General features: G+C 32.9%; 1 protein-coding gene across 2 annotated transcripts in view; it reads left to right on the plus strand.

The window, feature by feature from the left end:
• Nucleotides 1-16,150, plus strand: part of DIAPH3 (diaphanous related formin 3) — a 484,732-nt gene that overhangs the window by 308,199 nt on the left and 160,383 nt on the right. For both annotated transcript variants that reach the window (XM_078070282.1, XM_078070281.1), the window contains one exon: nucleotides 11,393-11,528. In XM_078070282.1, coding sequence (XP_077926408.1) covers nucleotides 11,393-11,528 — 136 coding nt within the window. The remainder of the gene's footprint in view (nucleotides 1-11,392; nucleotides 11,529-16,150) is intronic.

Genomic DNA, 16,150 nt, shown 5'->3' on the forward strand with positions numbered 1-16,150 from the left:
CGCTTAACCGACTGAGCCACCCAGGTGCCCCTTAAATTTATTATTTTAAATAATTTTTAATTAAATATTTTAAATAAAATTATTTAAATTTGATGCTTGTCAACATTAAATGTCATTTCTGATGACCATTGTATGGACTAACTAGCTGACCAACAGGAACTCCGAAGCACTAAGCTTTTCCTGTGTGCTCCTTAAATCTTGTAGATTGACTCATGATGTTATGAGAGCAATGAAAAGCATGTAAAAGTCCCGTGGTTGGATGTTGAGCCCACTTGTGTAATTATTGTAGGAAATATCTTCTCTTCTTGCTTGTTTTGGTGAGTTTACAGCTTAAAAAATGTCTTTAGTGGTAGTATTGCTATTCTGAGATCATACTGGGAGGTATAAAGCTCCAAACGTAGAACAAAACAAACATTTTAACTATAGGATGTTTTCTTTATATCCTTTAGCATCTGATTTTTTAAGGAATTAGAGCTATTCCAGGTGCTGAATATTTTGGGTGTACAACCTTGAAAATAATTCTAATATGTTCTTCTAATCTTTACTTTTTTTAGCCTTTTCACAGTAAAAACACAGCTAGACTAATTGACTTAAATTTTCTCTTTACTGATAGGATTTATTCTTACTATGCCTTACTCAGTGGGGTTACAAGTCCATCTGACGACATGTTCTATATGATTAAATGACTGGTAATTTGTACTTCCCTTTTACTTTTTAAATATTTTGTTCACTGAAATAATAGCAAAAGGTAAAGACTGGATTATTCTAATAAAATGATAAGGTCAACTGTTGATAGACAATGGAGGGAAAAGAAATAAAATAATACATAATAATAAGTATATTAACCCATGTAATTGAGAAGACAACATTAAACTAGGACACCACAAACAAAAATGAATAAAATGGCATGCTCTTTATACATCAGATATACTGGTCCTCTACATTCTGAACGAGAGAGAGTGCACACACTGTTGACTTAAGGCTACTTTTAATGTTATGTTTTAAACATTACCAGGTTTACATGGAATGTTGTAGTCCTTTAGTTGGATGTTTTCCTTGAAGAGGTGATTAGCAGTAGCTCAAAAACAAACAAACAAAACTACCCTATCACCAAGCCTCCCTTTAAGCACTACACTTCATGACTACCATCTTGTGCCTAGCTATGCCTTTATCTAAGCCTCACAATTGCGGGATAAAAAGAGTATTTTTATACTACTATATCACTTCAGAGCACAAAGGAAGAAAACACACTTAATGGAAAATCAGGTTGTACTTTGGGAAATCATAATTGTGAATATTCCATACTTTTTCTGTTAAAGAAGTTGTAGAATAGGTTGAACTATCTCATTTATTTGAGAATTTTGCAAAATGTGTGAGAGAATCACCAACAAACTCATTGGCATTATATAGGAGTTATATAGGCTCAATAATGTTAAGTCCCTGATAAGCTTATAGGTAATTTGCTGTTTCATCTGAAACTGATTTTACCAAAAAGAGCAACTTGAAGCTGAAATAGTTTAATCATCAGCACCTGCACATTCTTGGGGGACATTCTCAAAGGATAGTTTCCCATTTTCATAAGTTTCATGGTCATGAAAAGTTCAACTAATAACACCTTATATTGAATGTTAAGATGACGAATTGTTTGTGCCAGTTTAGAGTATATAATACTCTCCTATTCTCATTGATAACATTTCATCATTGAATTTGGTAATAGCAGAGAAATTAATTTTTACTGTCATTCTAGATTCCTCTCTAAAGCATCTACTTATAAGTATTGCAAATAGGGATTTCTAAGAATAACTCATTTTCCACACAGTAGTTATATTCCATTGTTTGGTTTTGTTTTTGGTTTTCTTTTTTCTTTTTTTTTTGCATGTGGGGGAAATTTTGTATTTAGTTACAAAAGAAAATCTTGATGGAAAATGGACAAATAGGTCACGTATGTTTTATATTTGTAAAGACTTTTGTGACTGGTATTAATTATAAGAAAAATTATTCTTTTGTGTTTCAATTTTTCTCTTATAAAATAAGACTAATACACTTGACAAGAAAAGGTATATTTGGAATATAGACTACTAAGCTTTTTTGGAAGGAGGCAATATGCACATTGATTTTTTTTAATTTTGCTTTTGAGGAAAAAAAATGAGTTGTGTCATTGGTAACATTTTTAAGTTAATTTATCAAAAATGTCTAATTTCAAAAGCAGGCAGTACTTTGGAGGAGAACTACTTTAGGAAACTAAACTCTTTTTCAAAATAAAATCTCATAAAGTATATTAGATTTAGAAGTATTAAAAACAGTGTACCTCTGTATGAAAACATAAATATATAAATTTTTAGTGGCAAATAGCTAGACTTGAGAACAAGAGTATATCTTGCCTCCCATATTTAATTCACCTCTGTACCTTCCCTACCAAGTAATCCAGCTGTATTAGATGTATGCTTTGGAGGAACTTCCTATTGAGTCAGTGTATGTGACCATCTCTGAATGGAAAACATTTATATTCTCATAGGGACTATGAAAATTGACACTCCCCCATATGCTTGATAGAAGCATATATAATCAATGCAAGCTAGAAAGTGGCTCTTGCATGAATTGTTGCTGGATAAATAATTGTGTGGGGCATTTCACCAATGATATAGTAATGGAAATAATGTAAATTAGTAATATTACTAATGTTATTAATAATTGCTGCATTTATATAGGTTTTACTGTGTGCCAGGCACTTAATTCATAAAATATCACCATAAAGTAGGTGTTATTTTGCCCATTTTACAGAAGAGGAAACTGAGACACAAGACTTTAGATTTCTTCCTCCTAACGATGTTACTGCCTTCCTAAGAAGCGATAATAAACAGATTTTAAAAAATCATTTCTGAAAGTAATGAAATGTCATACTTACTGTATTTTTGATGATATTCTTGATTATCCAGTCAACACACTTATTTGAGTGAGTGCCCAGGACCCTATATGGCTGTTCAGTGTTAAATTGTTTACCTTTGGATCCTAAAATATACCCAGAAATATATATAGTGTATAAGAATTGCCACATTATACAAAAGTGTTTAAGAAATAAAGATCTCTGTGTTGGTCATCCCTCTATAAGAAGCTACTTGTGAGAATTTTCTCACAATATAATAGAGATTCAAAGATCAGTCCCACCACAGTACAACAGATGTTTTAAAACACGGCTGTCTTGTGAGAAAGTTGGGGAAATCTTCAAGGGCAAAGGGTTGTTTTTCATGAACATCTCTCTGTTAAAGGATCTCCCAAAGCAGGGATTGCCTAACTGTTTAATGGGCCAGATGTTAACACTGCTCAGCTCTGCAGTAGCTTTGTAAAAGCCATCATAGGTGGTATGTAAATGAGGGGGTGTGGCTATGTCCAATACAACTATTTACAAAAACTGCTGGCCAAGCCACGAATGTAGCTTGCTGACCCCTCCTCTAAAGGATGTATTTTAAGAAGCAACATTTTTTTTCTTCAGAAAGAAAGAATTGAGAGACAAGAAGGCCTACCTACTATGAAACTAAATATAAAGAAAGTATAGTGTAAAACAATGTCTAACTTGTTTTATAGAAAAGGAGTTACAGAGCTTAACTCCTGGACAGAATTGTGAAATAAATTGAACAAGGTGTTTGGAGTTCAGGTGTTTTATCCTTTCTGTATTGTTCAAAGGAGAAGAAGGGAGATAAAGCTATCAGTGAACTTGCAGGTCTTGTTAAATTAATTTGTGTGAGGGGCACCTGGGTGGCTCAGGTCATGATCCCGGAGTCCTGAGATCGAGCCCCACATCGGGCTCTCTGCTTGGCGGGAGGCCTGCTTCTCCCTCTCCCACTCCCCCTGCTTGTGTTCCCTCTTTCACTGTCTCTCTCTCTCTGTCGAATAGATGGGTAAAATCTTAAAAAAAAAAAAAAAAATTAATTTGTGTGATAAAATTACAAGGATAACCAGTAAAAGGATAGATATATCCAGTATACATTCCAGACCACAGAGGGAGAAATGGACCAAGAAAGACATACAAAGAAAATAAATAAGGCACATAAAGGAGGACCAATAAAAGGATTAATAGAAGGTGGTAGAAACAAGTATTTTATAAATCATGATAAAATTTTTAGAAGACTAAGATTGGATAAACAGAACCTAGCCTTATGCTGTTTGAGACCTACCTATAACCCAAATATGTGCAAAACTTTGAAATAACAGAACAGTTAATGAATACAATATTAATCAAAAGAAAATGGGAAACTGTTGATAACAGACAAAATAGACTTAAGACAAGGGAATGTTACTTCATGATAGAAAGCATAATTCATCAGAAAGATACAATTCAAAAATTGGCATGACTGTAATAACATAGCACCAAAACAGACATGTAAAAATTTATAATTTCTAGAAATAACGACAGATTTAGCATTATATTGGGAAACTTCAACAAAGTTCTCTAATTGATATATCATTAAAGATATGGGAGCTTTAAACAATTCAATTAATAGAATTGATTTGATTAATATAGAAAGAACCCAACTCAACAATTAGAGTACACTTCTCAATCATAAGTGGTGCTGTTATCAAAGTAATCGCGTACTAGAGACCATGAATGAAATCTTGATAAGTTTCTAAGCTGCATCTTTCTTAACTACTGTAATATGCAGTTAGCAATAAAATTTGAAAAAGGATGAAATTTTAAAACCTCTGTTTTGAAAATTCTAAAATCACATGAAATTACTCATGTTAAGGAAGAAATCATAGAGAAAAATTAGACCTTACTGAAAATACTCCAGAATTTATGGAATACAGTGATAGTGATATAAAGAAATTTATACCCTAAGTGTTTATGTTAAAAAATTGGAATGACTGAATATTAAAGTAAGCATCTGACCTCAGAGGTTAAAAAGGAATTGTATAATTTTAGAAAAAATAAGAAAATAAAGGAATGAAGGAAAAAGGACTTAGAGAATTTTTGAAAAGCCGAATTGTCATTATTTTGAAAAGACAATTAGGGGGCACCTGGGTGGCTCAGTCTGTTAAACGTCTGCCTTCAGCTCAGGTCAGGATCTCAGGGTCCTGGGATGGAGCCCCACATCAGGCTCCCTGATCAGCAGGGAGTCTGCTTCTCCCTCTCCCTCCTGTTCCCCCTGCTTGTACTCTCTCTCTGTCAAATAAATAAATAAAATCTTAAAAAAAATTAGATAAATTTCTGAAAAGATTAATCAAGGAAAAGGAAATATTGATATAACAAGGATTATAATTACAGATGCAGAAGATAGTAAAAAGAGACAAGCATACTATAAAATTTGTAGGCCAGAATTAGGTTGATGAAATAGGTAAATTCCTAGAAAAATTACTACATATTAAAGCTACTTTAAAAGAAAAAGAAAACTTGAATAAGCTTATAACTAATTTTTAATATAATGACTTATTTAGAATCTTTGAACAAATTAAATAGTTGGCCCAAAAAGTTTTACAGATGAGTTTTACCAAATTTAATGAAATGATTATTCTAAACTGATAGAATATAAATATATATGCATAATGACCAAATGTTCAAAAAAAATAAATGCTTCCTGTCCAAGTTGAGTTTATCCCAGAAATGAAAGTGTGGTTTAATATTAGAATATCCATTAATATAATTCACTGCATTAAGACTTTAAATAGATTGAGGAAAACATTTGATAAAATTCAACGTGTGTTCAGATTTTAAAACAAGAACAATAAACCGGTCAAACCCTCTACCCCTAAGTAGAAAACTAGCGACAAAGAGAACCCTCGTAATCTAATAATGGGAATTTAACTCCTGCAGTATGATAAAACAAGAAAGAAATACAAAGTAGAAAATTTGATAAGCAAGTAACCATCCATTATGGTTGTCAATGAATAATACGAAAAGGAAGCCACAAGAAGATTATTGGAAATAAATTACATCAATGGAATATATAAAAAGGTGTATTAGTTCCAAAACATTAGAAATCATAATTTTTTTTAAAGGCACCATTTAGAAGAACAATAGAAAATACAAAGAATAAATCTAACATAAACTGTCTAAGCCCTGGATGGAAAAAGTGTATTTTTTTTCCAAAAGACTTTAAAAAGGCCCAAGTTAATGGAGAGCCACATTATGTTTGTAAAGACTCGTTATTATAAAGATACCAATTTTATCTAAATCTGCAGAATCAGAGCAATTCTGTTCAAAATCCTAATAGGGCTTTTCAAAAACTTCAGTAAGTTTGCTCTGAAAAATAGGTGACTGAGTGAAGACAATTCTAAAGAAGAAAAATCAGGCATAAGCTATAATACTTAGGACAGTGTTATTGATGCAAACAGGGATATATTGACCAGATGGACTGAAATAGCCCCCAACAACAGCACATATTTGGCCACTTCAAATCCAAAAGAGATGGCCTTTGCCAATCAGTGGGAAAGGCTGGGTTAGTTGTGAAAAGTTATGGTTCAACTCTTCATAGAAAAAAGTAAATAGGGTCTCCACCTCACACCATTCAAAAACATTGATTTCAGATAAAGTAGGTACTAAAATGTGAATAGCATCATTGAAACTTGAAAGTGTAGAAGAATCTCTTTGTCTTTGAAGTAGGAAAGGATTTCTTAAATAAGTTACAGAAGGTGCTAGCAGTAATAGAAAAGATATTTTTGACTACGTTTAAGAACTTCTGTTTACTGAAAGACTACATAAGTAAATGAAGTATGACGGTTAAAATCCAAAATCTATTTATAAAATAAACTGACAAAAGATTACTATCCAGGATATTTAAAGAACTGCAAATTAAGAAAATGATAACCTAATGGAAAAGTGGGTAAAAGATACAATGGGCATTTCACAGAGTAAGAAATACAAATGTTTTATAAACATGTGAGAAGCAACTTGAACTAATTAGTAACCATAGAAATACAAGTTAAAAGCACCATGTGATACCGTTATAAGCTTGCCAAATAGAAGACTGATGATAACAATCTGGTTAGTGTGTAGGCTATGATTATGTGCTGATGGTAGCTGTATCTTTTGGCACAACGACTTAGGAAATGCTTTGACACCATCTAGTAAGATTAAAGAGGAACCTCTCCTTTTATTCATCACCCAGCTCTACTCCGACCCGAGAGAGCAGCGGCTTTCAAACTATTTTGGTCATAACCCACACTGTCAAATAATATTTTACAAGGGGACCCAGCACTCCTTAGAACAAAAACAAAAAGCATCAACAAAGAATACTTACTGCTTGTGTTACATTCTATAATGTTCTGTTCTCTTTCACTTAAAGAAACTATCAACAATTTCTAAACAGATTTAAGAACCAACTAATGGGATCTACCATTAAAAAACTCTTACACATAGGTACAGGGAGACATGTGCAAAAATATTGGTATCTGCATTGTTCATCATAGCCAAAAATCCAAAGCAGTTCAAATCCCACCCATAGGTGAGTAAATAATAAAATGACTTAATATTATAAGCAGTGAAAATGAGGTTCTATTTTTATATAAAAATGTGAATGAGTTTTAGAAATATAATGCTGAGTGGAAAAAGCAAGTTTGTAATAAAGATGAATTTTTTTTTAAAAAAACTCAAAGATAATGTTTAGGAGAATAGTCACAGCGTATTCTGCCAGACTGTTCTAATTCTAAACACACACACTTGTGTGTGCTTATTGAAATTCACTGGCTTTGAGTCATTTTGGTTTCTCTGGGACAAAATGTATGATGCTATAATGTATATTGAAACTCGTGGTAAAGTTCTTGTTATGCAGAAAACAAATTATAGGTGGGAAATAATTGTGAGCTCATTTTCTTTTAGAATACACACACATATGTACATATATTTGACATATCTATATTCTTGTATAAACTTATTTTTTAGCCTACCTATGTATTTTTATAGAGCTATTTTAGAGTCTGCTGTTACCATAAAATGCATGTGAGCTTTAGGAGCTCAGGTAAATTATTGATTACAACTTTGAAACGAACAGTCAAAATGTGACTGAAGTTTTAAAACCGTCTGTGGTCATTGCCCACAGATCTTTCAGACCCGAACATGTGCCAGGCTATCGCGGGAACATTCTGCAAGCACCCAGAGAAATTTTTTTGGCATTGCAGAGCTGAAAGTAGTTGGTGGCAGTGCAGTTTATTTGCCAATTGACTAAATAGAAAACCAGGCCAAGAATAAGGGAAACATAGCATAATGTATATAGACTTGTCAAATCACTAAGTTGTACACCTGAAACTAACATAACATTATGTGTGAACTAAAAATAAAAAGTTAAAATGAGAGGATTAAAAAATCAATGTCTTATAGCTATCTTTATGTATAGCTCATCTTTAACTTTTCTTTCTAGCTTTGAATTTAGAATTGAAGTAACTAAGAGGCAGTTGTATCTAGAATAATGTGGCTTTCTAACTGTTCATCTTTTCTGTTTTCGGCTGCTTTTGCTTCTCAACATTCAGAATAAAAGAAAATTCCCAATTACTGTTTGAACTGGGATATTAGTTTCAGACTAAATACCTATTTCTATGCTGTCTGTTGGTATTTTTCCACCTAAAATTCTTCTAGTAGTTATAATGTCAGAATAAGATATGTTTTAAATGAGATTGGCTTTTAAATGAAAATCAGTAGTGCATTTTCCATAAAACAAAACAGCTTTAAGAACTATTCAGAGCTTATTCCTTAAATGTAAACATTATTTTTATAGGTCCCAGGAAGTAATTTTGACTTCTTCTTGCCCAATGGAATACTAAAAGGGTGTGGCAATTATGTCTGGTTATAGGTTGTCTATTAAATGTTCTCAATGAAATGCATCCAGTCATTAAAGTAGAAAATTTGCATCAGAAAATTTTGTACTTTAATAAGTTTAATAAATAAGCTACATGATATATGTATTTTTTATTTTTTGTAGGTTCCTCTTACTCGTTTCCCTCAAGCAAGAAATACAGTTTTGATTTCTGAATATTTGCCCATCTTTTTCTTTACCACAATCCAATCTTCCCTGTCTCCCTTACCTATCCACACATGGGTACCCATGTATATGTGTGTACGTGCACACATGTATACATGCTTGTCTTTGAAACCACACTTGTTTTCTACTTTTATGCTGCCTTTTCCTACCTTCCTTATCTTGATTTTTATAGCAGCCTTTGTCTTAGAGTTGGTGCTTAACATATGCTGCCTTAAGTCTGAAGCAGCATGGTAGAAAGAACATACACCACAGGCAGGCTTTCCGTCCTGCCTCTGCCTCTTCCTACATTCATTACAATGAGCAACTATTGACCATTCTGTGTCAAATGGAGAATGCAGAATCCATTTTGAAGATTGGAGGGATTGCATGGGAAAGCACCTATTACTGTAGCCGGCGTTTCGTAGCTTAGCAGTAATAGTGTTAATATATGTCATGAACTGTGAGGAGTAGGAGAATTTACCTTGTTAGCCTGCCATCACTTCATGAATGTTGGCAGAAGACACAAGACTGGAGTCAAAGAATTTATTACAGTAATAGCACTAGCCAGAGTCAACAGTTGTGTAGATTCCTGAGTCTCTATTCCCACAGGGTGATGTGAAGAAGGCCAGTTTAATACCTACATGCACAGTGGTTTGTATTACTGGAGTGAAATCGTGAATTTAGGGAACTCAGTCTTTTTTAAGAGGTAATAAGACAGCCCAACCTTTGCCCCAGTTTACATACTGGCTGGTGAACAAATCCATTTACTTAAGAGGAAGACCCTACCTCTATCTTCCAAGACTATTCATAATATATCTTTGAAAAGATTGTTGGGAATGAAGGTGCTTGATTAGCACTTTTACCTTAGAGTGCTTGGTCTTGCACTCTCTTGCTTGAAAATCTCCAGTTGTTTTCCAGTTCTCTTGAAAGAAAATCCCACCTCCTTATCTTGGCTAGAAGACCCTAAGTGATCAGGCTTCAGCGTATCTCCTCACCTCCTCTTCTACCATCACACTGGCCTTCTCTCTCTCTCTCAAACGCACCAACAGCCTTTGCATTTGTTCTTCCCCCAGGTTATCACCTAGTTAGCTGTTTGACATTGAAGATTCAGCGTGAATCAATCAGTGAGTGAGGCCTTATCTGACCGCCTCAGTGTAAAGTACCTCCCCAAGCATTCTATCACATCACTTGTTTTTTTCATGGTACAATATTTATCAAACTCTTTTTATTTATGGTCTGTCTTTGCCTCCTGGCCCAGCCTATCACACAGAATATAAACTTGTTTTAGAACTATATATACATCTATGCATATATAAGTCATATACACACATATATATATGCCAAGCGATATTAGCATAATACCACTTATTATTCGGTGTCTCGGTATTTATTGCATGAAGGGATGGATGGATGAATTAATATTGCTTCTAACCTAGACTTTTTGTTCCTCCTTTTTTTTCCATGTACTTTTCATCGTTTTGGTCAATAATATTAAATTTTGCTATTTGATTTCTAATGAAGACCATGTACCCTCTCTAGGGTTAACAAAAACAAAGACTATGACAATAGAAAAATGAAAGTTTCCCCCAAAAATAACATAAGCCACCTACTTGTTAAAGTTTAGTTATGCATGTTTCTATTTAATACTAATATTAAGAGTATTAATATTAATACTATTAATCACTAATATTAGTGATAAACAAGCAATTAGATAGTCTGTTTGCATCCCTTGGTACTGAGAATCACAATAGGAGATTGTAATATGTGCTATGCTGTTTGTTGGCACATAGAAAAATCCTTGTTTACCTGTTAATTCACACTAATGCCATGTGAGAGGTGTTTCTTGATTTGTACAAAACTTAGAAAATAAAGAATTAAATCACATATCTGTTCAACGGATCCTATAGTTCACATGTTATTGGGTTTGAGGAGAAGTCAGAGGTCTAGCTTTGAAATGCCAGATACTCCTCTAGTCATCCTGTGACACTTGTCTTCATGTGAAAGAAATTGTTAAATGATGGACTGTAATATGAAACAATCATTGCAAAATTTCAGCTCTTTTCTATCATTTCTCTGACTACTTTTCTGGTACTCAGTAGTTACCTAGCAGAGGATGTATGGGAGGCTCTAATACATTTGCTAGACCCTCTTTTGGAAATACATATAGGGAAACAGTTTTGATTTGTAAATTAAGTGCTTTTTTATTTTTAGTTTCTGTCTCCCTTCTCTTAGTTGATTCCACTAAGATGCAGGTGCTTCAAACATAAGTTGTATTTATAGATCCATATTTAACAAGGGTTCCTGTGCTAATCTTTTAAAAGACTGTGTTACTAATATTAGAAGTAGCCATTATCTAAAAGATATTTAATCACAGTTCTACAGATTAATAATTTTTGTGGAATCGCTGTGGTTAAAATTGATCATTTTCCACAATTTGTTTGTAACAGCAAGCAAGAAGGGAGAATGTCAAAAGAAGAGAAGCAGAGGAAAGGGAAAAACGTGCCCAAATAGCCAAAGAATTGGCAGAGAAGGAAAGGCTTGAACGCCGACAAAAGAAAAAGCGCTTATTAGAAATGAAGACTGGTGAGTACTGTCAGCTTTGCTATTTGTACTGGTTATTAGCAGTTTAATAAACTTCTGTGAAAAAAGAAGATATGATCACCTATTTGTATAGTTAAGCTGTAGAGCATTTTTTTTTTTAAATGGCTTTCCCCCTTTAGTTTACTCACAAGTAGTGCTTTTATCCTAACTGGTCATCGGTTGTAGGTAATACTGGTCCCCTGGTCTATTCTTGTAGTCCCAGTATATTCACGCTGTTTTGACTGCTACTTCAGTAACCAATCGGTAATGGTTTATGTCAATCAATAAATTAACAACTATAGAAAACTGGGAAATTCTATTGGACAAGTAACTTGTTTTTTTCAACAAAATATTCTAAGGGAAAAAGTGATGGAGGGAAATGTATTGATTAAAAGAGTCTTAAGAGACTTATCAACGAATTGCAATAAATGGAACTTACGTATATTCTAATCCAAACAAGTATAGACAAAGGCAGTCTGAAATATTTGAATACCTTTTTTTTCCTGTAGACATGACAATGTTGTTGCGAATATATTATAAAGTATCTTTTAGAGACTTATCCCGAAATTTTACAGACAAAAGTATGTCTGAGATTTCAATCAAAATAGTCTAGCATGACCAGGAAAATAGGCGGGTGTGTAGATGAAACAAGATTGGCTATAAATAATAATTGCTAAACTTGGGTGATGGGTGCTTAGAGGGAAGGGTGTGTTCACTATACCATTTGCTCTACTTCTGTATATTTTGAAATTTTCTTTAATAAAAAGCTCTTGGAAAAAAAATAGAAAAATTACAGTTTTACAAAGATATCTGTGTATATATTCCAAAGCTAGAGGATACCACTAACTTAGAAGCGAAAGAATTAAGTAAATTGTAGTTACATTTCACTCCCTCAAAATTCTGGTTCTTCCACCTCTAAGCCACTAAGGATTGCAGAAGGCTTTAATTAAAATCCATCAACTTCACTGCTAAATTACCATAGTTTACAACTCAGGGCTGCAAATTCACCTAAAGTTTCCCCAGGGGTAGACAGAGATGCCTTCTTTGCCTCTTTTACTTTCACTTTTACAGACATATTTTATCTTTAATAAAGCAAACTGAGTACCTTAATGTATCACACGTTTCTTCCAGGAGAAAAAAATAATCATCTAAGCACAGCTTCTTATTTAGAAGAGTACACTTGAAATTCAGGAAGTGTTCTCAAAAATATCTTAAAGTGTTAACTAAAATGGAGATCAGAAAGGTTTAATATTGATTTTAATGTTTTTGGAAATCATTTTAAAATAATTGACTACGCCTAATTTACCAGACATTCTTATATTAGAACATTAGTTCATTTAGTATCAGCCAAAGTGTCATCTGGATGAGTTACTTGATAGCAAGCACATGGGCTGTATTTGTGGGTTTTGCCCAGACCCTCTGGTCTGCCTATACAGAGCCTCTCAGCAGTTCTCTTCTATCAACCTGGAAAGTTAAAACCTGATAGGAAACAAAAATCTTAATGAAATGTTAGATCCAATGTAATCTCAATAATGTTTTCATTTAAATTTTCCTTTCTCCTGAAGGCATTTTATTTTTTTAATTTTATTTTATTATGTTATGTTAATCACCATACATTACATCATGAGTTTTGATGTAGTGTTCCATGATTCATTGTTTGTGTATAACACCCAGTGCTCCATTCAGTACGTGCCCTCTTTAATACCCACCTCCTACACTGTTGGTGGGAAGGCGTTTTATTTTTAAGAATAACGAAGTTCATTTTATTTTTCCAATTTAAAAATAATATGGTTGTGTTACAGAAAACACCTAAAAAGTAATTGATCGAAAGACCATTACCCATAATCCTCCCATCCAAAAAAAAAAATCCCTTTTAATATTTTGGCACATCTTTCTTTCAGTTTTAAAATTTTCTACCTTTTAATAGTAGCCATATGAGAGTACTGAGTATGCTGTTTAGCATCTTGCTGTACTTTCTGAATGTTTCCTGTTATTCTTGTGATTCTTAATTTGTAATTTGCAATAACTGTGTCATTGCATTCACTGGATATGTCATATCTAATTTAATTTGCATTAGTCTTAATGAGGTCAGAACAATAGTTATTTCCATCTTTTCAGTGTGATATGTTTATGCATAAATGGCTGACAAATATTTGTAATTATTAGGATAAAGTTTTAAGACTTTTTGATGCATGTTGCCAAATTGATTTCCAAAAGGATTATTCTAATTTCACCAGCTTTTAGTATTAGTTTATGAACACACGTTGGTTGAATATTGTCATTTTTAAAGATTTTTGTTAATAAAGTAGAAAGTTCTGTTTTATCTTAATTTGCCTTTCTTTGAGTACTAATGAAGTTGGACATTTTTTGAAGTATTTAATAGTCCATTTGTATTTCCTTCTTTGTGAATTGTGTTGTCTTAGTCTTTTTCTTATTGATTTACACATGTTAGCTCATTGAGCATCAATATTTACCTTTTAAGTATATTTTCTCACTTTTTTTTATATCTGGATATATAAAAATGTTTTATAATTTTTGCTTTTGTGATTTTTCTTATCTTTAAATTTAGTCGTCTTTACAGCAGTTTTATATCCATTTCAATTATTTTTCTAGCTTCAGTTATTCATAATACTATTCTGCTCCACTTAATTGTAATTCTTACTTATTCATATACTAGGGTCTGTTTTTGAAATTTACCAAAACTGTTCTAATACTTACCCATCAGTTATGGTTAATAATTGGTTTATATTGGTTTCACATAGGTAATTTTTTGTTGAGAAGGTTAATTCTCTTTTCATTCCAGTATAGTTAACATACAGTGTAATACTAGTTTCAGGTGTAAAATATAGTGATTCAGCAATTCCATGCAACACCCAGTGGTCATCACGACAAGTGCCCTCCTTAATCCCCATCACCCATACCCTCACCCACCTCCCCTCTGGTAACCATCAGTTTGTTTTCTATAGTTAAAAGTTTGTTTCTTGGTTTGCCTCTCCCCACCCACCCCTGTCTTTCCTTTGCTCGTTTTGTTGTTGTTGTTTCTTAAATTCCACCTATGATTGAAATCATATGATATTTGTCTTTCCCTAATTTTGCTTAGCGTTATACTCTCTAGCTCCATCCATGTCATTGCGTATGGCAAGATTTTATGGCTGAAAAATATTCCATTGTGTGTGTGTGTGTGTGTATGTGTATATATATATATACACATACACACACACCACCTCTTCTTTATCCATTCATCAATCGATGGATCCTTGGGCTGCTTCCATAGTTTGGCTATTGTAAATATGCTGCAATAAACATAGGTGTGTATGTATCCCTTTGAATTAATGTTTTTGTATTTTTTGGATAATTACCCAGTAGTGCGATTACCGGATCAGATCATAGGGTAGTTCTATTTTTAACTTTTTGAGGAAACTTCATCCTGTTTCCTACAGAGGGTAATAAGGTAGATATGAATTTTTTTAAATAAAGGTTTCTCTTGCATCTTTTGGGAATCATAGAGCTTATCTTATTTGACCTATTGAATTACCTTATAAAACTTTATGCTATATCTTCCCAAACATGGGTCTCAATAGGTGTAGGGTTCTCACTTGATAGACGCTCCCCCAAAAATGCTAAGGTCCTTATGTGCCAGACAGTTTGACATTTCCCAGGAGAGTGCTCTTCAAAGGATAGTCAGGGCAACATTAATTTATATAGATAATATTAAATAAATACTTTAAGACTGTACCTTTACCTACTCTGTATTTGTGAATATTTTAATATATTTAGTCGGAAAGTCATTTGATAGGAAAGAAAGTTATCAGGACGCTACTTTTGAAAACATTTGAAAATTTTGGAAATCAACTTTGAATTTCTTTTTTTCCTGTAGCCCATGGAATTTTAACGAATCTAGGGATATATCCCAAATTTCAGAGCACCTAAACTTATAATATCCTCACCAAAGTGAAATACCTCTTCTAAAACCCTAGTAAATGATGATTATTTCAAGTGGTCTTTAGTTTTCCTTTAAACATAAGATTGCTAATATAGAAGAACAAAGTAGTCAGTCTCTTATTATAGTTGCTATAGCTAAGTTAGTCATATAAGTATCAAATATATTATTATTGATATCTTTTTTACATTTAAAAATAGTACAGATATGCAATCACCTTTTCCTTTCCATATTAGATGTAGAATATGCTTTTTGTCAAATCATGATTTTTCCTAACATTTGGAGGCTTTATGAAGTAGAAGTCAGTAAAGTAGTATGTCTAATTAACAATTACAGAAAATATTCATATGCAAAATATCAGTTTTTGACACTCTTAACAAATACACTCACTGGATTTTATACATTTCCTATACTTGACAAATACTATCTTTAATTAAAATGTATCACCATGAAAAATATAAGTGCTACAGTTTTCCACTTCATTGGTAGAGAAAAGACATTTAATAGGTCACTTTTGTTTTATTTAACAAGAAGTAGTTTTTGTATTTATATGCTGGCATTACACTGATAAGAATAAAGTCCCCGATGGAATGATGTTTTAATTCTAACAAGTCAACCAGACAAACACATGTAAAAGATAATTTCAGATTATAAACAGTTACCTGAACTAAAGGCAAGACAACAA

This window comes from Halichoerus grypus, chromosome 4 (assembly GCF_964656455.1).
Source record: "Halichoerus grypus chromosome 4, mHalGry1.hap1.1, whole genome shotgun sequence".
Lineage (NCBI taxonomy): Eukaryota > Metazoa > Chordata > Mammalia > Carnivora > Phocidae > Halichoerus > Halichoerus grypus.